This window comes from Salvelinus fontinalis, chromosome 30 (assembly GCF_029448725.1).
Source record: "Salvelinus fontinalis isolate EN_2023a chromosome 30, ASM2944872v1, whole genome shotgun sequence".
Taxonomy (NCBI): domain Eukaryota; kingdom Metazoa; phylum Chordata; class Actinopteri; order Salmoniformes; family Salmonidae; genus Salvelinus; species Salvelinus fontinalis.
In genome coordinates this window covers 14184771-14210638 of record NC_074694.1, presented here as the reverse complement: position 1 = coordinate 14210638, position 25868 = coordinate 14184771, and the positions used below count along the sequence as shown (strand labels likewise).

Here is a 25868-nt window from a genome sequence, read left to right as displayed (position 1 = left end):
CTTAACTTAATCTTCAAAGGACGTACATTCCCTTTATTCCACTTTTACAGATGCTTTTCTTTTATATCTTGTGTTGTTTTGATTTTAAGTGTCATTGAATGTGTAAATTTATGCAAAATATGCATCCGTAATACATGTGAATAGTGTTTTTTTTAAATAATTCCATGAAATGACAATATTTAGATAAATTGATTTGTAAAAGTTGACCAGTCAGTGTCTTATCACAATAAAACAAAAACATTCTGCCTTGAAGCAATGTGTTGAAAAGCAGATTCTGGTAATATGCAAATTAGCGCACATTTAAGGACGGTTTGCCTCATTTTCATATTTTTATTTTAAAATAATAATATATGGTGTTTATGTATACTTTCAATTGGTAAAGTTTCAGTCTGATGAGAGTAAAGAAAGAAAGAAATCCCTATTAGCCTGTGGTGCCTGGCCTTAAAACTGACTTGCCTAGTTACATAAAGATTAAATAAAAAATAAAAATAGATAAAAAGTTGATTCAACTTGGGAAACTGATTGGATTTGAAAACGTTAGGGGATTTTGTCTTTTTTCAACCAACTTTGAACCTAAATCCAATGACATTGTGACCTTTTGTTCAGTTTATTGCATTATTGTGTCCCGGTTGAACGTGTTTTAAGGGTGGTATGTGTTTGAGCCAATAAGTGATGAATACAGGGTCACCTCCCTCGGAGAATTGTTGTGTAACCAGTTCAGCAGCTATTCTTGAGCATTATGTGTAGTGCCTAGCAATAGAGCCGAGTTGCTGATTCTGGATCAGTGGCACAATCTCAGAAAGTAGGGGCGGGTCATCACCATGAGGTCGGATATCGTGAGATTGCATAGCAACACCAATGAGAGGCGTGCTAACTGAATAATTGCGATTGTGTCGTAAAAATAATGTTTTGGTGAAGCTCTGTGACCACTGGTGTCCTCTACGCTTAACTGCATTTACCCAGTTTATACATTCCCATAGTTATAATTTCTTCTGCGAACCACCACAATCCGAAGTCATGGCAGGTACTTTGGCACGTAAAGCTGTTGACCACCTTAAAAGCAAGGAGTTCAGAGACTATTTGATGAGGTAAAACACATTGGAAGATCTGGAAGATAGCTAGCTAACGACATACATTTTACTGTAGCCACTAGCAAGCAAGCTTGCTAACAGTAGACATCTAACGTTAACTAAATTAATGATCAAACAAAGCGAGCTAGCTAGTTGTAAATTCATGTGCACATCTGCAGCTAGTGTAACGTTACTACAGTTAACGATTGTTTGTACAAATGTTTCTAACGACGTGTCCGGCTTGAAGGACGTTTGGCTTGAATGTTGTTGCTATCGCCGAAGCTAACTAACTGTTAGCTGTCAAACTAGCCTACTGCTGTGTGTGCTAATGTGTTACCGGTGATGTGAGACCTATGAGTATTATTAGTTAGCCCAGGCAGGATGTGAGGTGTTAGTTGTTTTTCATAAGGTATATGCATATCCCTCTAACCAAAACTCCTTTTGTGTTATGTCTGTCATCTTGGTGTCCTCATGGGAACTTTCAAAATAAGCACAGTAAGTACTCTCTGTTCATTGTGCAGGCTAGTTTAGTTTTTGTCTACTAAAATCAGAATATTTTGGCTCCATTGACCATTGCAGATATACTCGTCTCTTAGGTAGTTGTCGAGACTGTTTAATTGCTATGGCAGTTAGAAAACATTTGACCCTTACAGTAACCTCGTTGCTCTTTTTATTCCTTGTTCCTTAAAATGTAGTTGTGTACTTCTATTCCAGCACTTCTGGGGACCTGTGGCCAACTGGGGTCTGCCCATTGCAGCCATCAGTGACATGAAGAAAAGCCCCGAGATTATCAGTGGCAGAATGACCTTTGGTGAGACATAATACTGAAACATAGCTAAACAATGGCTGATGTTTAGCGATAGCCTAACATTAGGGACACGTTTCTGCCAGGGATTGATAGTCACTCTTGTTGAATAACTCCAGAGTCATTATATGTCATTTCAGCAAGCCATGACACCCACTATCACAGATTGTTCTGAAATAATTTCTGTAGTTAGAAACTGATGAGATTAGCATACCTGCATCATTATTTTGTTAAAATGTAATTTGATCTCTGAACAAATGAAGCTTATTGGTTTGCCTCCAAATTGACCCTTATTTTATTTATGGGATTCACATAAAATGTAGTAAATATAGAACCCAACATCTGATTTGGACGAAACTTCTTCCTACCATTGAGTAAGACACAGGGAATCCAATTAATTGGTTAGGGTTGCTTTTGATCATTTTATTGGATTCCTCATGTCTTACTCGTTGTTAGGAAGAATGATGGTCCAAATCAGATGTTAGGTACAATATTTATCAATACTCTTTCTTGTGCTTTTTGAGTCAGAATGGCCCTTCAGGCTTTGATAAAGTAGAATTCCAATAGTTTAACATTCTTCGTTGAACCTCATAATCCTTTCCTGCTGTCTGACACGAGGCAAGAAAATGTTGTGTTTCCTGATAAGGTTGTCCTAAAGATATGTAAGTGTCGAGTAGCTGTTAATTCCTTATTTATTGAGTGTTTTTGTGTGTTCTTTTCCCCCCCGCAGCTTTGACCTGCTACTCCCTCCTGTTTATGAGGTTTGCATACAAAGTTCAGCCAAGGAATTGGCTCCTCTTTGGTTGCCATCTAACCAATGAGACCGCCCAGCTCATTCAAGGTTCACGACTTATCAAATACAAGTAAGCTCACAATTTACTGTACTGATTTGCTTATTTCAATGCTAAACTTTTTTTGGTTTGTACCTGCATTCCACTCTGGCTACAAAGCAACAACAACCTCAAAACATATGTGATTTATTCACTGCTCAGGTGGTGTCTCTTGTTAGTAACAAATTATTTGGGGTTCTTTCTTAGGGTATAATAGACTGATATTTCAATGAAGCCACAGCCTTGAAGCCCAAATATATATATTTTAGGATTTTTCCACACAAGAATATGTTGAAAGTTGCCATGAAATCAACTGAAAATGTATAACATGGAAGCACAGTACTTCATAACATAATTTGTTTTATCCATATCCATGATAACATCTTAACTTCAATCTCTCATACTGTTTACACATAGATCATCAAACATTGTCACTAGTTATAATTTCATATTTCATTTAGACTTAATGCTGTTCTACAGAATGTGTGTCTCCAGTAATTCTGATGGAATTTTTTCCTTCTTTCCAGCATGGAGAAGAAGTCTTCTTAGTGATGGACAAATGCAGAATATATAGTTTCATTAGGAAATCGGCATAGTTTGACCCTATGGTTTTCGTGTGTATGACCATGTTTATCTCATTGCATACCTATGTAAAACTCTTAACTTAAAAAATGTTAATTTAGATTAAACTGCTGTTGACGATCACCATGCCTGTTTCTTCCGGTATATAAGGTCAATGAATAGATTTGTTTTGCATAATGTTTTTTACGCACAAACTAATGGAATGGAATCTAGTGAGGCCCTGTTACAGATGGGATTCTTTTAAAGAGATGGTCCATAACACAAATAATTACTGTTTGTCCTCATTTTAATAAATGTGTTAGCAATACCAATAACACAATCTTTATCAGAATGTACAGGCAATAAAAGTTGTACTCTGGTGTGTTGCCATGGAAACATTATTCCTGAATATAATGAATAAACCCTTATCTATGTATCATGAATTAAACTTCCTCTTACACTGACCATAATTTATAATAAACTGTCTGATATCCATGAAGTGGCTGATGAGCTTTTACCTTCATAATGACTGATAACTCAAAAGCTGTGCAAGACCTTCGCCCAAGAACTGTCCGGTCCATACATTTGTTTAGCTAAATTATATATTCTTTTTTTTAAAGTGATTTTAAGATGTTACTCTTAATGGAAAGTACACATTTTTATTGTTAACCTGGACAAGCAGACCTGATTTAACTTCTAATCAAGCCATGAATGAGTTGAATGAGATAATCCATCCACCTGACAGATGTGGCATATCAAGAAGCTGAGTAAACAGCATGATCATTACACATGTGCACTTTGTGCTGGAGACAATAAAAGGCCACTCTAAAATGTGCAATTTTGTCACACCAAAATGCCACATGTTATGAGGGAGTGTGCAATTGGCATGCTGACTGCAGAAATGTCCACTAGAGCTGTTGCCAGAGAACGGAATGTGCATTTCTCTACCATAAGCTGCCTCCAACGTTGTTTTAGAGAATTTGGCATCCAACCGGCCTCACAACCGCAGACCACGTGTATGGCGTCATGTAGGTGAGCGGTTTGCTGACATTAACCTAACATGCTGACCAGACCGGGCACGTTGCGTGCGCGAGCGTCGCAAAATAAATTTCGAAATCTGTTATTCAAGTATTGAACCCACACTGCTCACACGCGCCAATGAGCGTCTGCATTACCAAGGGCTAAAATAGAAGTCATTCCTATTTCTGACGCAAATCGCGCTGCAAGTCCTGCCTCTCCCGTCTCCTCATTGGTTTATAGAAGCAGGTACACACGTGCCATCTCCTCATTGGTTATACCCACGTGGGCGATTGAAAGACCAACTGTTTTGCCGGTAGTCGTCGTAATGAAAAAGCCTGGAAGGAGGAGATAACTAGAAACAATTCGGTTGGCTGTTTTATGTGTGGATTAATTGGCGGAGTAGAGGAGCTTGTGCATTTCAGGTAAAATAACAACTCAATGTTTATATCCCAGGACAAATTAGCTAGCAACAGCAAGCTAGCTAAATAGGACAAATTTTAGCTAGCAAATGCAAGCTAACTAGCTAAATTGCCATACATGTTTAATGCTTTTCGACCTGTCCCCAAATTAATGTCATTGGTTCCGAGTTTGTTTTGCTATTTTAACCTGCGTGTCGTGATCGAGTTTGGTGTGGGGGGACAAAATAAATGTATGCACGATATCGCACGCGCGTAGCCGGTTTGGGTTCCGTGTTAGGATCTGTACACAATTCCTGGAAGCTGAAAATGTCCCAATTCTTCCATGGCCTGCATACACACCAGACATGTCATCCATTGAGCATGTTTGGGATGTTCTGGATCGACGTGTACGACAGTGTGTTCCAGTTCCCGCCAATATCCAGCAACATCGCACAGCCATTGAAGAGTGGGACAACATTCCACCGGCCACAGTCAACAGCCTGATCAACTCTTTGCGAATGAGATGTGTCACGCTGCATGAGGCACATGGTGGTCTGACCAGATACTGACTGGTTTTCTGATCCAATTTTAAAGGTATCTGTGACAAACAGATGCATATCTGTATTCCCAGTCATGTGAAATCCATAAATTAGGGGCTAATTAATTTGTTTCAATTGACTGATTTCTTCATATGAACTACAACTCAGTACAATATTTAAAAAATTTTGCATGTTGCCTTTATATTTTTGTTCAATGTAAAATAAATGTATTATTAATATCAACTCTTCCAGGAAGGCTGCATTCTGAATGACCTTGATGAAAGGCAACAGTGAACACGCCGCTTTAGTTACATGTACTGAAATATCTTTGAAATGGTACAGTATCTTCTCTGATTATGATTTTATCTTAAATCTCTTGTTAATTTCTGTAATGACACGTGAGGTGAACCTCAACATATCTGCTTATCACCACTAGGACTACGGCGATCATGAAATTTTGTCAGCCGGTGATTGTCAAGAAATTATCTGCTGGTCTCATGGTAATTTACCTTTAATTAACAAACACATTTAGCATCTCCTGGCTTCCACGCACAGCCTACAAGCCACTGATGCAGACCTTTGGGACATCTACATTTTAAAAAGTCTAATAAATCCATTATTTATTTTAGACAGGGCTAATGAAACATGATATGAAGAAAATTTTTATTTCAGAAGAACAGAACAGCATCCTCTGCGTTGTCCTTATGTTAGGCCCTGATCTGGCTTTCAACATATGGCTCAGGCGCTACACTAGTTCATTTAGCAGACAAGATTTGCTTAGAATTCCATGGCTTAATTTTATAGTATGAAGAATACAATTGAACATAGCTGAATAAAATAGAAAGGATATTTTCTCCAAACAATTTTCTCCAAGCGACTCAAATGATGATTTGAAATAAGTTGCATGAAAGGCATGAGCTCTGCTTTGTTTTTTTTGTGCACACTGTACACACTTCATCAGTCTCTCATTCACAGTTTGACAAGCACTTGATAATGCCTAGAATTTCCTGGCTGCATCCCTTTTGTGTGGCCATAATTCCCCTAAAAAAAAATCTATGCCTTTTGCGGACAGTGGCCATTGTGCCCTTGGGCTGAATATAATAATTATAATTCCCTTCTCCCCACTGCATGCAGAAGCACCTCTCTCACTCATATGGCCCTCTGTCACGTGATCAGGTCTTTCTCACTGGCTACAAGTGAAGACCGACACTTTGGGGACGCAACTGCGAGTGTCCTTATCCAATTCCGAGGCGCATATTGAAGCTATTGGAAGAACTTTCCACATTTACTTTTCGTCAGCCAACAAGATAAGTAGGCCTAACGAACAGTAAAAGCACTAGCCTATGTCAATCTAGTAGTACTAAAGTTAACCAATTCTATTCTGTGCGAGAAATAAATATTCCAAACATAGTCCGGAACAGTTGTGGGATGCGATATATCCCAAATTAATACAACCACCAGCATAAAAAAAACTGTTTTAAGCAATGAGAATGACGCAACAGATCAGAACGTTTAGCTTAAAATGTTGATAAACTGTTAGGCTATTTCTTCACATTATAAGCGCAGCAATGCGCACCCAGTAGGCTATATACACAAATGTTCCATTAGCAGGAAAACACCATTCTCAAAATTTAACACAAATTTGATTATGCATGTTATTATTTTTTTAATAAAAGTGCCTTTTTATGGTTAAAATGATTTTCCCCAAACTTGAAACTCACGCGCTGTGTGTATGCCAATTAGGCGTAAAGCGGATTAATGTGCTTAATTTTAAGTAGTTATCCTCTACGGGATGGGTGTCCCTAAACCGGGACGATTGTTGCTAACAGTGCACTAATGTGACTAGAACGACGTTGTATACAACAGCCAACTTCCGGGACATAGACATGCCTTTAAAGGGCAGAAAGCTTAAATTATTGTTAATCTAACTGCAGTGTCCAATTAACAGTAGCTATTACAGTGAAAAAATACCTTGCTACTTTTTGACGAGAGTGCACAACAACAAAAACTTTTATCACGGCAACTGGTTTGATACATTCACCTCTGATGGTAAATAATGTACTTACATTCAGCAATCTTGCTCTGGTTTGTCATCCTGAGGGTCCCTGAGATAAAATGTAGCATAGTTTTGCTTGATAAAATAAATGTTTATGTTCAAATGTAGGAACTGGGGTCTACAGTTTGACGCCACTGCTGCGTCTGGCTCCACACCCACCTCGCCCGGCCATTTAGATGTGTGAAAGTTAGTGTATACGCTAATGACCCATCATGTATGACAGTCCTGGGGGTGCGTAAATTTAAATGTTTTATTACCATAGCATTTTTGTATGTTCTCTATAGTTATGTACTTGAAATTGTATTAATTAACCAATTCGGCACATTTGGGCAAACTCCTGGCAGACTTGATACAAAATATTGTGCAGTAATGTAATTCTTCACTGGATCAGTATGAAACTTTGCACACACACTGCTGCCATCTGGTGGCCAACATCTAAATTACACCTTGACTCCAATCTGAAAGTATGGCCATTCTCTTGCATTTCAAAGATGAAAAATAATTTAAAATAATAATAATCAAACGCATGCTTTTTTGTTTGTATTATCTTATACCAGATCTAATGTGTTAAATTCTCCTACATTAATGTCACATTTCCACAAAGTTCAAAGTGTTTCCTTTCAAATGGTATCAAGAATATGCATATCTTTGCTTAAGGTCCTGCGCTACAGGCAGTTAGATTTGGGTATGTCATTTTAGGCGAAAATTGAAAAAAAGGGGAGGATCCTTAATTAAGGCAAACAGCGCATACTTTAAAAAAAAGCTTTTTCTAATCATAGTTGCACACCTCATGTAGCCTAGCCCATAGGCCTATATGTTTTGATAAGGTTTGTATCACAACTAAAGTGGCCAAATAAGCTGGGCATCATTCACAAATGATAGGCTAATATTTCAATCATCACACTATTCTTGATTTAACCTTGTCTTTACATATACTAAATAAAATGTGTGAAATTTTCTTGATTTAGAATGGACCATTATCATGCACCTGTCTCAAAACGGGCAGTGGATGGAGGACGCTTTTCCCGTGGTTCATTTTCATGCCAGCAAGGTATGCTATACTCCTGTTTTAAAGAGAAGCAATGTGCCTAGCCTATAGAAAGCTGATCTGATCCTCCTCTTTTTAGTAGATGCCGTCACTCTGTTTTCTCACACAATTGCATAGCCTATAGAAATGTTGCTCAACATGAGCTCATGGGCTCTCATGAAGTGTTTGATTAGATTTTCGATTACATTTGCATTGATGTCAGAGTGATAAAAGGAACAATAATAGAGTGCTGAGTACCAGGCAGTTAGCAAGTTTCGTAGGCTACTAATGACCAGCAGCAGCATCAGAGCTTGGAGAAGCCTAGTTACCGTGACTAAACGGTCACTTGGAATTTGATTACCATCATGACTCGCGACCGTCGGTGTGGCAGTGATAGAGTCACCGTAACAGCCCTAATCACCACATGCATTTGTCATTTAATGTTTTGACTGGTAATAATAATATTAGAAATGTAAATTTTATTTGAGTTCAACATAGGCAGTCATATCATAAATATTGCAGTATAAATACTAGTACATTTACTTCATGTTCACAATATGTGTTACATTGTCCGTCTGTGAAAGATTGCAAGACATTTTTCTTCAGTTGGATAGGTTCAGAGCCATACATTTAGAAAGGTAATTTCCCCTTGAAAAATGGAGGCTCATGTAGTCGTAGAAGTATGCATCTGTGTATGTATATTTCTCTGGATATGTTTAATGATTTTGTTATGTATTAACTGATCATAATATCGTCTGTTTCCCAGTAAGTACATCCAATCAGGCTGAATTACAATATTTTCATTCTACATCTTATTATGGCTCAATATTGAAACTGTTTTTTTTATAGAAAACTCAGGCATTGGATAACTATGTTAATGCTAGTAGTAACATTTCATATTTCACTGCTGCAGTATCATAAGTATCATTACTGCTATGTATATTTGAATTATGTTCAAACAAAGGTGCAAAACACTTCACAAAGCCACTATTTTGTTTCATGGAACACTCAGTAACAACACGCCCGCAAAAAATCCAGTTTCACAAGTCATCACTGGTGATCACAAGGCCGTTGGCTATCTGGTTCTCAATAATCACCCCCTCCTCGTCCTCCTGCACAAGCAACGGAGAGAAATACAATGATCAACAAGAAGCATTTTAGGTCTTCATAATAATTGTTTTTCATACGACGACTAGTAAATCATTTATTACCCTGTTAGATATTCAGTATATCTGCACCATAATTACTCAAATTATTAATAATCTACGATCAGGTAGATGGCGACTAGATGTACTTTATCCTCCTTGTTGTTTGGATTAGCAGAGATCACTCACCTCGTCTCTGGGAATGTAGTCTTTTTCTGTGCTTCTGTACGACACCACGTGGATAAGAGTATAAACTCTGAAAAGAGAAACAACACAGTGTACTTTTAGTTTGATTTCATCAAGACTCATAATAAGATAACTGAAACTGATTGTAATCTTATTCTATTTGTCTTTCTGCCTTTTATTTGGACATTTCTGTCCTCTTATGCATGTTTGGAGTGGTGGTGTTATGTAGATATATCATTTTGTGTTTGAGAAATGAGAAATGTTTGCCCACCTGTGGTAAAGCATAGCCAGGAACTGCACCACTAGAAGCACAGCGAATGACAAGAGGAACATCAGACTGAGAGGTTCCACCTTCAGGTATTCTCCTGATGATGTGCCATTTGGCCAGACTTTCTGAATCTTGATACTAATCACATCATTTCCAATGGCTTGTAAAAAGAAAGTGGCCACAATCCACAAAACGTTGACGATGAAATACAGAAACACTGCCTGTAAAACAACAAAAACAAAATATGATCATTCTACGAGCCATGTGTGTTTAGTAGAACATAGTGAATAAATAGTATAAAACAAGAAAAGCCCACCTTGTTTCGTAGTGACTTCAGTTCCCTTGTCACCTCCTCTTTATGAGCTTTATCATCAACAATAGGTGCGAGGTATCTCTCAAGCAGTTTCTTCCAAAAGTCGTGTTCATCCTGCCAAAATGCATAGGGAAACATGGTATGTATATTTGCTCATTTTATTGGAACACATTGTTGCCCAACACTATCTGTTCTTCAGATTATCACTCAAAGGGTCTGGTTCCAGAGTACTTAGTCAACTTATTGCTGAAGTCCATCCCAGGTCACAGATGTAGAGAAAACAACGTCCTGAGCTGCTACCAGTAAGACACCAGGCAATACAATATAACATTAAATACAATATGAACGGGTGTGTTTTCACTCAAACATTACCTCAGTGAGTTTCTCCACCTGTGGGGCAATGAGGGTTTTCTCTATGGCTCTTTTTACCCTCCTCTCAAGCCTCTCCATTCGGTTGGTTTTCAGGATCCTCCTGGCGGCCTCGTTAAGGGCGTACTGCAGCTCTTCTAGCTGGCTGTCGCTCAGCACGTCCTCTGGGCCCACCTTGTCCTTCAGCTCTCCGTTCACCGTGTCCGTCAGCATCATCACCAGCTCCTCACACACATCCTCCTGGTTCTTGTTTCTCAGGGTGTAACGGATCTGTTCCTGAAGGTTCCTTTTCAAGTTGGCGTAGGTCAATTTCTTCAGGAACTCTTCCTTGACAGGCTGAACCCAATCTATTGAAAGCAAATTGTGTAGAGGTGCTGTTGATTTATAATTCAACTTGTAGTTACATACTGACTCTTTGTATGTTGTAGGTTACAGCTATACTCTTTCATGTACTGAACCACCTACCACTTTGAGGTACAAATTCTCTTTCTTCCTCGGTGAAGCCACTATAAAGCGAACCGTCATAAAGCATATTATCATCATCATCGTCATGGTTATCATCGTTGTCATCTTCGATGCTGGAATAGGCGCTCTCCTTTTTAGGAATGCTGTCAAACCTGTCAACACTGCTGTGAACAAGAGGATGAAAAGTTACTACAGGTAACAACAGGCCCTCCATTTGATAGACGTTTGTTTTAGACAGTATATGAGCGAGGTCCTTTGGGCCTTTGTGAAATGTTTTGTACATGCCTTGTATCATATTCTAAGTCTTTATTGGCTCTTTTGCGGTCTAAAAGCTCTGGACTTATTTCCTCATTGTTTTCTTCATTTGGGGCATTGTTTTTCTCTTCCTTGGTGTTGGGCTTCTGTTCATGCACCACCTGCTGGGTGACTTGTATGTTTGGATTGACTGCCTGCTGTAGTTGCTGGAGCATCAAGTTATCCGTCTCTTGGGTGACTTGTAGTTTCATATCCCAACAGCAAAGTTTGCAGTTTCGATCACAGAGAACATTCTGGTTCTTCTTCTGTTCTTTTTCCTTGTTTGTCTCTCGAGTGCCCCATGTGACAATGTGCATGTTCACCAAGGAGTAGATTGTGAGCAAGAGATAGCCACTGGGGATACAGATGAAGTACATCAGACCATAGATGATCATGCTGAACTCCTGGGGGTGAAGGATGGCTGTCACCAGGTACATGGCAGCCATGGAAACCAGGAAGAGACCAGTTGGGGTGATGAATGTGCCCTGCGTAGCCATGTCACCTGGGGAACGCATGAAATGAAATGTGTATCGTAACAGTCTGACTCATTTAACACCAGCCGCCACCCTTTAAAAGATTATAGGTAACCTTTATCTTTGCATAAACAACTTGGTTTTGTGTGTTGAGTGAATGATCATGTGAAGAGTCATTGCCAAAGCTTACCGATGATGGCGAAGAATGATGCTAACATCAGAAAGGCGTACAACACGCTCATAATGGCTGCAATGGTGATCTGGGTGTTTGGTTTTGCCAAAAAACAAATTAACATGTAGAAAATAGGTGGGATGACTGATATGATGATGGAATTGGTTCCTTCAATTTTGAACACAAACTGAAAAGCACCTAAAGAGGAAGACAGAAAAAAGAGTGAATACTTCCTGGGATGGAGATCTGTATATCATAGCACATAAAAAAAATACAATTTGACCTCATCTTCACCTCATGACTTTTATGGTTTTATTGAACCAAAGCAAAAGTCATAACTGATGGGTAGGCATACTTTATACTGTTTGTCCTTTAGCCCTGTGCCCTAAAATGTGTAGTCATATGTAATCTCGTTCACCCAGCTGGCTCTCAGCCTGACTTTGAGCTTTTGAACTTCCTGACAATTCAAAATACTTAACGTGACAATAGAATGTTGTATATCACCCAATCAATAATATAATACTCTTAGCAAAAACATTTTTTCATTTACAATCTGTAGAAACTATGAAAATAGAAAGGTTCAGAACTTTTGTGAAACATCACAGCACAGTGGAAAAATATATGGCAGCTAGAAAAACTGGATGGTCTTCAGAGATAGATGGGAGGGGTTGAGGGAAGCTGAAGGGTGGGACTAAAAACAAACAAAATAAAACTAATGTAAAATATACTGTGTCCGTGAAATGTTTATAGTATGAATAAACTGGAAGTAGAAGCCTAAGTATTTTAGTCCATTAGTTTACTCCAATTAGGGAGGGGTGGTTGGGTTAGGGGAAAATAATAAAGGAAAATATACACTGTATATTTTAGGGAAAGGGGGATAACTAGTCAGTTATACAACTGAATGCATTCAACTGAAATGTGTCTTCCGCATTTAACCCAACCCCTCTGAATCAGAGAGGTGCGGGGGGGCTGTCATAATCAACATCCACGTTTTCGGCGCCCGGGGAACCAATATACAGTATTTACAAAAAAATATATATGGGGGATTGGAAATGATACAGACAATTACATTGATAGAAACAACAATCGATCTGCAATATTAAAGCTGATATACACCTTAATAAAAATAAAATATATAACTTGACTTAAGGGAAAATGTGGCACTTCAGTTCTAGTTACTCTAGGTCGTATAATGAGTATTGGTTAACAACATATAGGCATAAAAGAGTGCGTACAATGAACAAGAATGAACAGAACAGGTACCTGCTATCATCAGAGACACAGAGGCAGGGCCGAGAATGGAGGAGCTGACAGTAAATATCTGGTAGAAGATGTACAGTCTGGAGATGGAAGAGTTCCTCTTGACCGTCTCATTGCCACTGTGCAGGAGGTCCAGGGTGTTGGCCAGAGTAGACGGCCCCCAGCGCCGCCTCTGGTTGTAAAACTCTTTGAACTCCTGAGGGGAGTTGGTGTAGGCGTCGGACGCAGCGTTGTACTCCACTCTCCAGCCCTGCTGGAGGAGCAGGGTGCACAGCCAGCGGTCCTCACCTGGCCAGCGGGAAAAGGGAAGATTCAAGGAAGTGAATATACTTATCAGGTCCTAGGACAGATGCACACTTAGTGATTATCTCTAGGGAACACTTAATGAGCCAGTAAATATGTAAACTCAGCAAAAAAACAAAATGTCCTCTCACTGTCAACTGCGTTTATATTCAGAAAACTTAACATGTGTAATATTTGTATGAACATAACAAGATTCAACAACTGAGACATAAACTGAACAAGTTCCACAGACATGTGACTAACAGAAATGGAATAATGTGTCCTTGAACAAAGGGGTTGGGGTCAAAATCAAAAGTAACAGTCAGTATCTGGTGTGGCCACCAGCTGCATTAAGGACTGCAGTGCATCTCCTCCTCATGGACTGCTCCAGATTTGTCAGTTCTTGCTGTGAGATGATAGCCCACTCTTCCACCAAGGCACCTGCAAGTTCCCGTACATTTCTGGGGGGAATGTCCCTAGCCCTCACCCTCCGATCCAACAGGTCCCAAACGTGCTCAATGTATTGAGATCCGGGCTCTTTGCTGGCCATGGCAGAACACTGACATTCCTGTCTTGCAGGCAATCACGCACAGAACGAGCAGTATCGTTGGTGGCATTGTCATGCTGGAGGGTCAGGATGAGCCTGCAGGAAGGGTACCACATGAGGGAGGAGGATGTCTTCCCTGTAACGCACCGCGTTGAGATTGCCTGCAATGACAACAAGCTCAGTTCGATGATGCTGTGACACACCGCCCCAGACCATGACGGACCCTCCAACTCCAAATCGATCCCGCTCCAGAGTACAGGCCTCGGTGTAATGCTCATTCCTTCGACAATAAACGCAAATCCAACCATCACCCCTGGTGAGACAAAATTGCGACTCATCAGTGAAGAGCACTTTTTGCCAGTCCTGTCTGGTCCAGCGATGGTGGGTTTGTGCCCATAGGTGACATTGTTGCCGGTGATGTCTGGTGAGGACCTGCCTTACAACAGGCCTACAAGCCCTCAGTCCAGTCTCTCTCAGCCTATTGATGACAGTCTGAGCACTGATGGAGAGATTGTGCGTTCCTGGTGTAACTCGAACAGTTATTGTTGCCATCCTGTACCTGTACCGCAGGTGTGATGTTCGGATGTACCGATCCTGTGCAGGTGTTGTTACACGTGGTCTGCCACTGCGAGGACGATCAGCTGTCCGTCCTGTCTCCCTGTAGCGCTGTCTTCGGCGTCTCACAGTACGGACATTGCAATTTATTGCCCTGGCCACATCTGCAGTCCTCATGCCTCCTTGCAGCATGCCTAAGGCACGTTCACACAGATGAGCAGGGACCCTGGGCATCTTTCTTTTGGTGTTTTTCAGAGTCCATCTGTAAGCTGTTAGTGTCTTAACGACCGTTCCACAGGTGCATGTTCATTAATTGTTTATGGTTCATTGAACAAGCATGGGAAACAGTGTTTAAACCCTTTACAATGAAGATCTGTGAAGTTATTTGGATTTTTACAAATTATCTTTGAAAGACAGGGTCCTGAAAAAGGGACATTTCTTTTTTTGCTGAGTTTATGTCACCCTTGGTCGATTGAAGCCAACAGAAATAGCTCAATAAACTGTGATAAAATGTTCTATGAACCTCCTGTTGTATAATCTAATACTCCAGTAGTCTATACTGACAACCAAGTGCTGTTGATAGGAGAATAAGGAAGTAGTCACCTTGATCATATTGAACATACTCAGAGGCTCTAGTTGCAGTGGTGGTGTATCTCTTGAGCACGTTGTCATCCATCAGAGCTGATCCCCTGAACAAGCTGAAGCATCCAGGACTGCAGAGGACTGAACCAAACACGTGCTCAGCTGTTTTCTGGAGCCAGTGACCAACAGCATACTCAAATTTCTGATACCACACCATTGGACCTAAAATAGAAATCAATGCATGTCAGTTCAGTTATAGTGTAGCGAGACATGTTGATATATTATCTCTCTGTGGTTATGGTTGGAATTGGATTAGGGGCTCCGTTTCGTGGAAGTATCGCAGAAGATCCGCGATAAAATGTCAACTTAATTTCCGATTGAGCCGACATATGCAGCGTTTACCGTGGATGCAGTCTCCTCGAACGCGGGAACACTGCCTTTACATTTCACGCGAGCTATAACGCGGATCTTTCGCAACGCTTCTGCGATACGGATAGATGCACTTGAAATATACAGTATGCTGGACATAGCCATGTCTGAGTGGATCCCCTAACTCTTCGGTAAAGGGTGTATCAACATCAGCTCTACTCACCCATTCCTGTAGGGTGGATTCGTCCGCATGCAGCACCCACATTGCAGTACTTCCGAAGTCGGTCCACCAGTAATATCAGAGCTGCGGGGTGGAAGTCTGTGTCTCCATCCAGGGCCATGATGTAGGTATTGTCATCAGAGATGTGTTTTCTCTTACTGTCATTGTCATGCTGTGGCAACAGGAAACTCTCCCCATCCAGTGATATGAGACTGGCACGGCAAGGATTATTCTGTCTCTGTAGAAGACAGATACAAAGAAAATCATACACATTCATTTAGGGAAACCATGGAACCATGGCTCGCTACTGATTTTTTTATATTTACAGATCAGCTGTATTGCGGGGATAAAGGCAATAACATGGAAATTACCATTAAATATATTACATACCGTTATCTTTTGAGGATTCTTGACAATGTATCCTTTCCATCCAAGCAGATAGTAGAGGTACATAATCTGAAAGACATGTCAGATGCAAATTTATAACTATTTAATTTAGTGTGTCCATACTAAAACCAAAAAAAGCAATTACAATATATTCATGTTCTTCAAGAAAAGTAATTCAAGTATGTTTAAAGAATGTAGGTTAACAGTGGCGAAATCATGGAATACAGTAATATTGAAAATCATCCTACCCACCTGTGACCATCTCTTCTTGTTTCTGATTAGCTGTTTGTCTTTCAAATGGAAATACAGCATGTTTCCTTCTGGCATCACAAACATTAATCGCCCACCATAAGGAGTCTCAATAATTGACACGTCATCGGGCTCCTTATTGGTGAATACCCTGAAATGCACAAACATTCAAGATTCATTATGAAACAGTTGGCAGTCTTTTGGATTTATAGAATTCCCCCATTTATAGTGAATGCATCTTAAAGTAGAGCTTGCTTGTTCTCATTAACTGACACTTGGTCTGGGTTTATAGGGAGTAAAGTGCAAAGAAAAACAAAATGTCCACTTACCTGTAAACCTCTATGACCACATGAATGAGATCGGTCACATATTCATTGATAAACTTTTTGCCCGTCTCCTTGTCTATCATGAATGCGTCATCTACAAATATGTGGCATTCAAAGTCAAAAACATCTTTATGTTCCTCTTTTGGGTCACCTCTGTAACGGTCCAACCTGAAACCATCAAGACACATGTTAAGAGAACATCCTATTTTTATGCAAAACATTATAATAATCACCTCCTTATCATTCACTGTATTTTGTCAAAGTCTGTTGGTCCTGTACACGCTAAGGTTGTACAACTGATGTGGAACGCATTTCACACAATGGTTGTGACATAACTGATATTTTTGTAATACACTGGAGAGTTTGTCTGTACAAACATGTTTACACAACCATTTTACGGTGTCTCCACAACGCTTGTGTAATTATTTTTGTGCAGAAAAACTCTATCACAAGTGACAAATGTGTTGAAGGCTACATGAGTTATAGAACTTGAGTGCGGTGTGTACGGGGTCATTGTCTTGTGTTGTATACAAGAGGTCTCTGCTGCACACACTCACACACACTCATTCACACACACTAACATTGTGAATTTATATTAAATAACTTTTCAGGGCTAGAAATATTTAAATATCAAACACAGCCAGTGAAATTGATAAGCACAATACCTGAACATGGAAGTGAGGATCTTCAACATCTCATCATAGGTCTCATGCCACATTGTTGCACAGAGGTAAATGACACAATTCTCCACATCGTCAACAACACTACTGTAGAATGAAAAACATGGGGAAAGTATGAGAACATGTTTGGATGGAGGGGGGGGGGGGTAGAGAACCATTTCTATTCATGTTTGAATGCAGAGTGATCAGAGTTAATGTCAGTAAGTGTATTTCAGCACACTACCACTAAGACTCTTTCTTATATAGTGCACTGTCGGCAAAACTCAACAATTACTGAACAAATGTCTATTTGCACTGTTGCAATGTGAAGTCTTAAACCACGTGAAATTTTAATCAATAAAATAGCAAAATCTTGCCTCTCCTGGTTCCTCGTTTGCACAACCTTCATCTTGGTGTTCAGAAGCAGAGACAGGTCGATGAAGGCAGATTCATAGAGGCGTCGTACAAACAGCTCAGTTGTGCGTTCGATCCTCTGGACCTTGAAGTTCCACACGTAGTAGGTGCATGTGATGAGCCCGAGCCACATGCAAATGCCCTCCAGCACAAGTAGGGAGAAAGGCCAGGTCCAGTAATGGCTACCTAAAGAAGTCCTGCAGATGCTCTTTGTGAGCTCCAGCATCACGACTGCGCTGGTGTTCTTGGTGCTCAGGTCAACTAGGCTCGAGCAAAAGTCTATGATAGAAGTTGTGTTGGCCCCAGCAAGGTATTGAGATTGCGTTAGGAAAAGGATCATGCCGATAATGAGAACAGAGGGCCCGGTAAAACAGACAGGGAAGGCGAAGCTCATTCGCACAGAGTGGATCTTACAAGCCACCACTCCAAACCAATGGCATGCAGCAGAGAAAAAGGCTTGAAGGAAAAGTACAGTAAGACCAATATCAAGGGTCTCTTTATGCCTCGCAATTGTACTTTCATCTTCATTGGCCTTAGGGGTGAAATCAAAATCTGACCATACAATGTTTTTCTGTATCAATACGTGGTAGATGAGGTACACAGCAGCAATGACTACAACCCTTAGGAGACTCGATATCACAAATACAAAGTCTCTGAAGGTGTCCAACTCAGCCAGCATTTCTTTCATGTTGTTGCTCGCCTGCACTGGGTTTTCCCACCAGTTCAGAGAAACCAAAAAAGATGCAAAAACTGCAATGCCAACGTACCAATAACAGTCTTTCTCCTGGCCTGATACAAAAGAGGTTACCCGGACGTAATAGTCTGCCCCAAGGAGAAAGTAGCCGGTCAGGACAAGCATAAGAGAACAAATGGGGAAGATGATCTTCCAGTTCTCTCTCTGCAGACGAAATACAATCTGTAGGACTGAGGAAAGCATGCAGACTCCCCCGGAGATAAAGAGATTGGTCAGCACGTCAAACTGGGGCATCACCACCAGCACCAGGATGGAGGTCCCAAGAGACACCAAGCATTCAATCCCACACACCTGAAAAATACACATTTAAGTTTGTATTGACAGCATGCAGTGTTGGGGAAGCTACTCTGAAAATATAGTTTACCAGGCTACCAATTACTTCACACTGGAAGAAGAGAAGCTACACTAAAGCTACCCTTAAAGTAAAGTTACTTTGAAAAGGAGTTGCAAGGTCAAATTACTTTGCGGTCATATGTTAACAGAATGTTTAATTTAGCCTATTTAACACAAACACAATGTTTCAAGTGAGAATTAGGCAGGTATAATGCCCGAAAAATAAAGGAAATTCTTGCCTAGTTCTCCCCTATTTTCTTTTCTTTTTGCAGAAAAAAAGCATTGTGTATTTCCAGTAGTTAGCTACACCGCTACATGGTGAAAATATAACTAACTACTGAAAATACTGTATAGATTAGAAATGAATTCCCCAACACTGACAGCAAGAAATTTGAGCAGCAATTAAGACATACAAAGATCACCAAGAAGTCAAATTGTATAATATTTCAACTTACAATTCCCATAGTTCTCATGTTTGGTGGGACGAAGTTCTTGAAAGCGCATTTCCACAGTGACTTGAGGAACACGAGCAGGTTGGGCATCACCAAACAGCCCACCAGCATGAGCATGTAATATTGTCTTTCCTTGGAAGTCCTAGTCGATGTGGGGCTTGAGAGTGTGGAGAGAACCAGTAGAGAGCCCTGGCGGGTTAGATGTAAACACAACTGACATCAGACTCCTAATATTATAGAATCTAAGATTCATTCATTTAAACACTGATCTACATAATGAGTGTTATGTTCTGTTAATTACTGATGTCCCCTTTAAGAATGGAGCATCCTTGGTCATGCGCAGTGTTGTTCTATGTTATTCTGGTACTAATTGATTCCAGTAAAATGTGAAGCTCCAGTACCATTTCTTGTATTCAGAGTCTTTCTTATTATATAAATAAGTAATAAGAGCTAAGACACTACAATGAGTGTGAACAATTCCATCATAGTGTTAGCAGTGTATGTGTTAGAGAGAAAAAAACAGATGGGAGAGTAGTACTAAGTGTCTAGGGTGTCAAACTGGTCTCAGAGAATTTCATATTATTCTGTACAAAAATCTGAGGCCCCATTTAGTATGATATTTTATGTTTTGTATGATGTGAATTAATTTGTGGATGTCCATCACCCATTTGGTATGATATGTTCCGAATTACAATTCACAGATTTGAGATTTGTCTCATAAAGAACCCATAAATGGGTTCCTTTCCCCCTTCTGATGACCAGGTGGCGAATCGCATCTCTGCATGTCTGGCAGACATATCAGTGTGGATGACGGATCACCACCTCAAGCTGAACCTCGGCAAGACGGAGCTGCTCTTCCTCCCGGGGAAGGACTGCCCGTTCCATGATCTCGCCATCACGGTTGACAACTCCATTGTGTCCTCCTCCCAGAGCGCTAAGAACCTTGGCGTGATCCTGGACAACACCCTGTCGTTCTCAACTAACATCAAGGCGGTGGCCCGTTCCTGTAGGTTCATGCTCTACAACATCCGCAGAGTACGACCCTGCCTCACACAGGAAGCGGCGCAGGTCCTAATCCAGGCACTTGTCATCTCCCGTCTGGATTACTGCAACTCGCTGTTGGCTGGGCTCCCTGCCTGTGCCATCAAACCCCTACAACTCATCCAGAACGCCGCAGCCCGTCTGGTGTTCAACCTTCCCAAGTTCTCTCACGTCACCCCGCTCCTCCGCTCTCTCCACTGGCTTCCAGTTGAAGCTCGCATCCGCTACAAGACCATGGTGCTTGCCTACGGAGCTGTGAGGGGAACGGCACCTCAGTACCTTCAGGCTCTGATCAGGCCCTACACCCAAACAAGGGCACTGCGTTCATCCACCTCTGGCCTGCTCGCCTCCCTACCACTGAGGAAGTACAGTTCCCGCTCAGCCCAGTCAAAACTGTTCGCTGCTCTGGCACCCCAATGGTGGAACAAACTCCCTCACGACGCCAGGACAGCGGAGTCAATCACCACCTTCCGGAGACACCTGAAACCCCACCTCTTCAAGGAATACCTAGGATAGGATAAAGCAATCCTTCTGCCCCCCCCCCCCCCCCTTAAAAGATTTAGATGCACTATTGTAAAGTGGTTGTTCCACTGGATGTCATTAGGTGAATGCACCAATTTGTAAGTCGCTCTGGATAAGAGCGTCTGCTAAATGACTTAAATGTAAATGTATAAAGAACCCCTTCCCTTGTATACTATTCATCAATGCTGAGTTGTGGGAATGTATCTGATATGGTATGGATTCGATATATCTATATATTATTATAAGATGACATCCCAGGAGGTATTATGCTTGATCCAGTAGTTTCCAGGTTCATGGCGCTGGGGTCAATGCTAGATGTGATACAGTTTATGTGAAATTGATGTCAAGGGCCTCCTGAGTGGCACAGTGGTCTAAGGCACTGCATCGCAGTTGCTAGCTGTGCCACTAGAGATCCTGGTTCGAGTCCAGGCTCTGTCGCAGCCGGCCGTAACTGGGAGACACATGGGGCGGCGCACAATTTGCCCAGAATCGTACGGGTTAGGGGAGGGTTTGGCTGGCAGGGATGTCCTTGTGCAATCGCACTCTAGTGACTCCTGTGGCGGGCCGGGTGCATGCACGCTGACATGGTCGCTAGGTTTACGGTGTTTCCTCTGACACATTGGGGTGGCTGGCTTCCGGGTTAAGGGGGCATTGTGTCAAGAAGCAGTGCGGCTTGGTTGGGTCGTGCTTCGGAGGACGCATGACCTTCACCTTTCCCGAGTCTGTACGGGAGTTGCAGCGATGAGACAAGACTGTAACTACCAATTTGATACCACGAAATTGGGGAGAAAAAAAGGGGTAAAAGTAAATAAAATAAAATAAATTGATGTCAAAAGTTGATATTTCTTTTGCATTTTATCTTATGCACCCTTTTCCTAATCTTAACCTAATTGTCATAACCTGTTACGTTAATTATCCTAACCTGCTGCGTAAGCCTGTTATAAAAAGTAAATTCTGACATAAGATGTATCCTGTCTAGACTAAACTGGGTGCTGGTCCCTCATTTTGTCTCACCTTGCTGATGACAGCACTGCACAGGACCATTATCCCCACGAACGCTGCCACCAGGTGCTGGAACAACTCAAAGCATCTTCTCTTTTCCTCTTTCTCAGCACCAATGGGATTCAACTGGAATGGATCCCAGGTGTCTCTGTGACAGTATCGAACACAATTTCAAACAGTTTGTTAAAACTGTTCATTACTGTTTCATAAACCGTTCTTAAAATAATAACTTCCAGTCTTTATAAACCCTTTATAAAGTGTAGCTGTATAGAGTGTTACTGTAATGTCTGACTTGAAGATATGTTATATCCAGTGATGGGAAGGTACATATGTAGGATCTTAATTTTCTCACAGCAAGAAAATTATCCTGCAGCAACAGGAAATGTGAATTATTGTGTGGACTATAATTAACATTATACATTTTTTTAAGGGTTGATACATTTATTTTTTACAAACTTTAGAAGCCTTTGCATTTCCTGCTGTGCATGACATTTTCTGCACAACAGGGTAATCTAATTAAGATCCTCCACCTGTAAATGATTTTAGTAGTTCATCATTGGGTCAAAGGAAGTAAGTCACAAGTGACATCATATAACATCCATTATAAACTGGGTCGTTCGAGCCCTGAATGCTGATTGGCTGACAGCCATGGCATATCAGACCGTATACCACGGGTATGATAAAACATTTATTTTTACTGCTCTAATGTTGGTAACCTATTTATAATAGCAATAAGGAGCCTCAGTGTTTATGGTTGTCAGGCAAAGGTGACACTAAATGAGCCACTATTGAATCAGTAGAATTGGAAATGAAACTGCTAATTGGGTGCAGTAGGTTCTGACAATGTCATACCCTTGAATGATGCCCGGTCGGTCTGTATTCAGACTGCCAGTCTTACCTTATCTAATGAGCTTTGGCTTAGACATAACTATGGCGCCAGTATAAGCATCCAAACGCACCCAACCCAATTGTGACCAGCCCTACATGGTGAATCGCCCTAATTAAGATATGACCATTATCCATTATCTCAACCTTATGTAAACAACCTCATGTCCACCAGGTTCACTGAATAAAACTGAATTGAATGAGGGGGCAAAATGTTGACGGTGTTATCTCAAATAATTGATCTGAATAGTCTGTTGATGATGTTCTAGATCAGTGGTTCTCAACCTATCCACAGGGGGTAGTTGGAAGACCCATAACACTGTAACACCTTGCATTTCTCCAAACACAAACAAGCTTGAGTGATGAAACACAGGACATGCACATTTGGGTTGTCTCCTTGCTTGTAAAGTCACAGCCAAATATTTCACTATTTGCATGTTTTATGGGCACATTTTAGTTTTTTAGGGGTGAAAGTATTTTTACTTACTGCCCTGAGAATTCATTCCCAATAATTCAAACTAGCATCATTTTTATCACTATACACTACTGGTCAAAAGTTTTAGAACACCTACTCATTCAAGGGTTTTTCTTTATTTTTACTATTTTCTACATTGTAGAATAATAGTTAAGACATCAAAACTATGTAGTATATTTGAGATTTGAGATTCTTCAAAGAGCCACCCTTTGCCTTAATGACAGCTTTCTTTGCACACTCTATTTTGATTTTTTAAAACACTTTCTTGGTTACTACATTAATCCATATGTGTTATTTCATAGTTTTGATGTATTCACTGTTAATCTACAATGTAGTTAATAGTAAAAAGAAAGAAAAACACTTGAATGAGTAGATGTTCTAAAACTTTTGATCGATAGTGTATAGTATGTTGGCTAAACTTTGACATGAATGACGTTGTCACTAATATTGTCTGTTGCTAAGCACATGAGGTTTTGTCATGGTAGCTGGGTTGGGGGCAATTGTAAAGTAGTGTTAAAATTACCCTGAGCCAAGCAGCCAAATTATGAAAACAAATGATTTTAACTTTAAGATTGTATGAATTATACATTAAATTTACAAATACTAACTTTAAATAGCATTGAGGTCCTGTAGAGTGCCAAATAATTTGTAAACAGATATCATTTGGGCACCATCAGACTATTCAGATGTTTTGAGAAGAACCAAATGGCCATGCACAAACGTGGGTGTTACTGTAATTATTGGTTAAGTACATTGAAATACTAATATTTCTAGCAAAATTATTACATATGATGATTCATGAACATGAATGTTTTGAAGTTAAGTACATTTATTTGAATTATTTTTTGGGTGTCACAATTGACCCCAACCACTGTTAGAATTGCCCGTGCCACAGGGAAAATATAACATCCAGTCTTTTCGGATTAAAATCGGTATTGTGATCCGACCATCTTACGTACATACCTATAAATGGTATGAATGATTAGGAGACATATGTACCTTTCTTATATCAAAACATGACTGGCCTAGTTCAAGTGGTCTCTGAGCAATAGAGTAAAATAGAAACATTTCCTCCAGTCTCCCCTACTTCAGGCAGAGCAAAATGTAATTGTGGGTAGAGTTACCAGAAAGGATTGCGAACCCCTGGTCTTTTAGATGGATAGTATTAGACAAAGAAATCCACAGATTCGGTCATTTAAAAAATATATATCAAATCAAATGTTATTGGTCACATACATATATTTAGTAGATGCTATTGTGTGTGTAGCGACATGCTTGTGTTCCTAGCTCCAACAGTGCAGTAGTATCTAACAATTATATATTTAAAACTTTTCATCTATTGATCAGTTTACATATCTATAATTGCATGCTATTATTGATCCTAAAGCATGAAATCATTGCAATGCATCTATCATGCTCATTCTAATGTCTCAAAACACTTATTTTAAGCATATAATGTGTGTAGTCATTTAACAAATATTACATTGTAAGATGTTAGTGGTATTTTAATTCCTATTAAACGGCTTTCTTTCAATATAACAATGTCAGTATTGATCTAATATCTATTGTTATAACACTATATCCTCCGTAGAGTAATAGATCAATTATAACAGCTTCTAGTGACATCTCACACACTGCCGAGGATCATTTCAGCATTATCAGAACAAAGCAGCTGTAACGGCAGATTTCCTCCTCTTCGTCTGAAGAGGAGATGTAGCAGGGATCGGACCAAAGCGCAGCGTGGTTAGTGTTCATCATGTTAAATAATGACAATAAACGTGAACACTACAAACTACAAAAACAACAAATGTGAAAAACCGAACCAGTCCTATCTGGTGCATAGACACAAAGGCAGAAGACAACCACCCACAAACCCCAACACAAAACAGGCTACCTAAATATGGTTCCCAATCAGAGACAATGACTAACACCTGCCTCTGATTGAGAACCATATCAGGCCAAACATAGAAACAGGAAAACTAGACACACAACATAGAATGCCCACTCAGCCCACATCCTGATCAACACTAAAACAAAGAAAACACAAAAGAACTATGGTCAGAACGTGACAGCAGCGGCCTGCGATAAGGAGCATTTGAGTTCAACTTTGCTTCCTTATATTATATATCTTCAAAACTAAATTCTCATTAGCTTCCCAATAATGGTAAATGATATCTACCGTAGTACATAGTATCGTTGTATGATGATATAGTTGTATTACTTCTATTTAGTGTGATTTCAGTATAGGTAGAATATTTTTCCATGTCTACAGTGCTAATTATTTTCAAGATCAGGCCCTGTGAATCCTAACAGTTTTGATTGACATGATTCTCACGTGAACTGAATGAAATTATTTTTGATTAATGGGACTAACCTGTGCCTCCCTTCCCTTTTCCTCCCTCTGAATTTGAGCTCCTCCATGTTTCACTGTCCTCAGTGGTACAGCTTAGTGGTCCTTGGTGCTAGTCCATTTGCTGAGGTACTACGGTATTGGCATGCATCAGTTCACTTTAATCAGCTACCACTATTTGAGATGCCTCGGGCCCTCCCTCTTTTATTGTCC

The 25868-nt window shown here is 40.2% G+C and overlaps 2 protein-coding genes across 3 annotated transcripts; one reads left to right on the top strand and one right to left on the bottom strand.

Moving 5' to 3' along the window:
• Window positions 1-887: 887 nt before the first annotated feature.
• On the top strand, window positions 888-3765 carry LOC129828686 (mitochondrial pyruvate carrier 1-like). Its single transcript, XM_055889820.1, has 5 exons — window positions 888-1088; window positions 1562-1565; window positions 1785-1881; window positions 2606-2738; window positions 3233-3765. Exons 1-5 carry the CDS (start codon window positions 1018-1020, stop codon window positions 3252-3254), a joined length of 327 nt encoding a protein of 108 aa, XP_055745795.1. The 5' UTR covers window positions 888-1017; the 3' UTR covers window positions 3255-3765.
• A 5000-nt stretch (window positions 3766-8765) lies between these two features.
• Window positions 8766-25769, bottom strand: LOC129828685 (chitin synthase chs-2-like). 2 transcript variants are annotated; one of them, XM_055889818.1, is made up of 19 exons: window positions 25680-25769; window positions 21958-22093; window positions 19384-19569; window positions 17805-18886; window positions 17434-17535; window positions 16772-16936; window positions 16446-16593; window positions 16197-16262; window positions 15810-16044; window positions 15239-15439; window positions 13255-13539; window positions 12010-12189; window positions 11338-11848; window positions 11053-11216; window positions 10591-10934; window positions 10222-10332; window positions 9909-10126; window positions 9641-9707; window positions 8766-9418 (listed from the first exon to the last, which is right to left on the bottom strand). In XM_055889818.1, exons 1-19 carry the CDS (start codon window positions 25724-25726, stop codon window positions 9347-9349), a joined length of 4320 nt encoding a protein of 1439 aa, XP_055745793.1. In that variant the 5' UTR covers window positions 25727-25769; the 3' UTR covers window positions 8766-9346. The 2 variants fall into 2 exon arrangements, with proteins under 2 accessions (XP_055745793.1, XP_055745794.1); XM_055889819.1 differs by having other exon boundaries at window positions 11053-11213.
• Window positions 25770-25868: the final 99 nt, after the last annotated feature.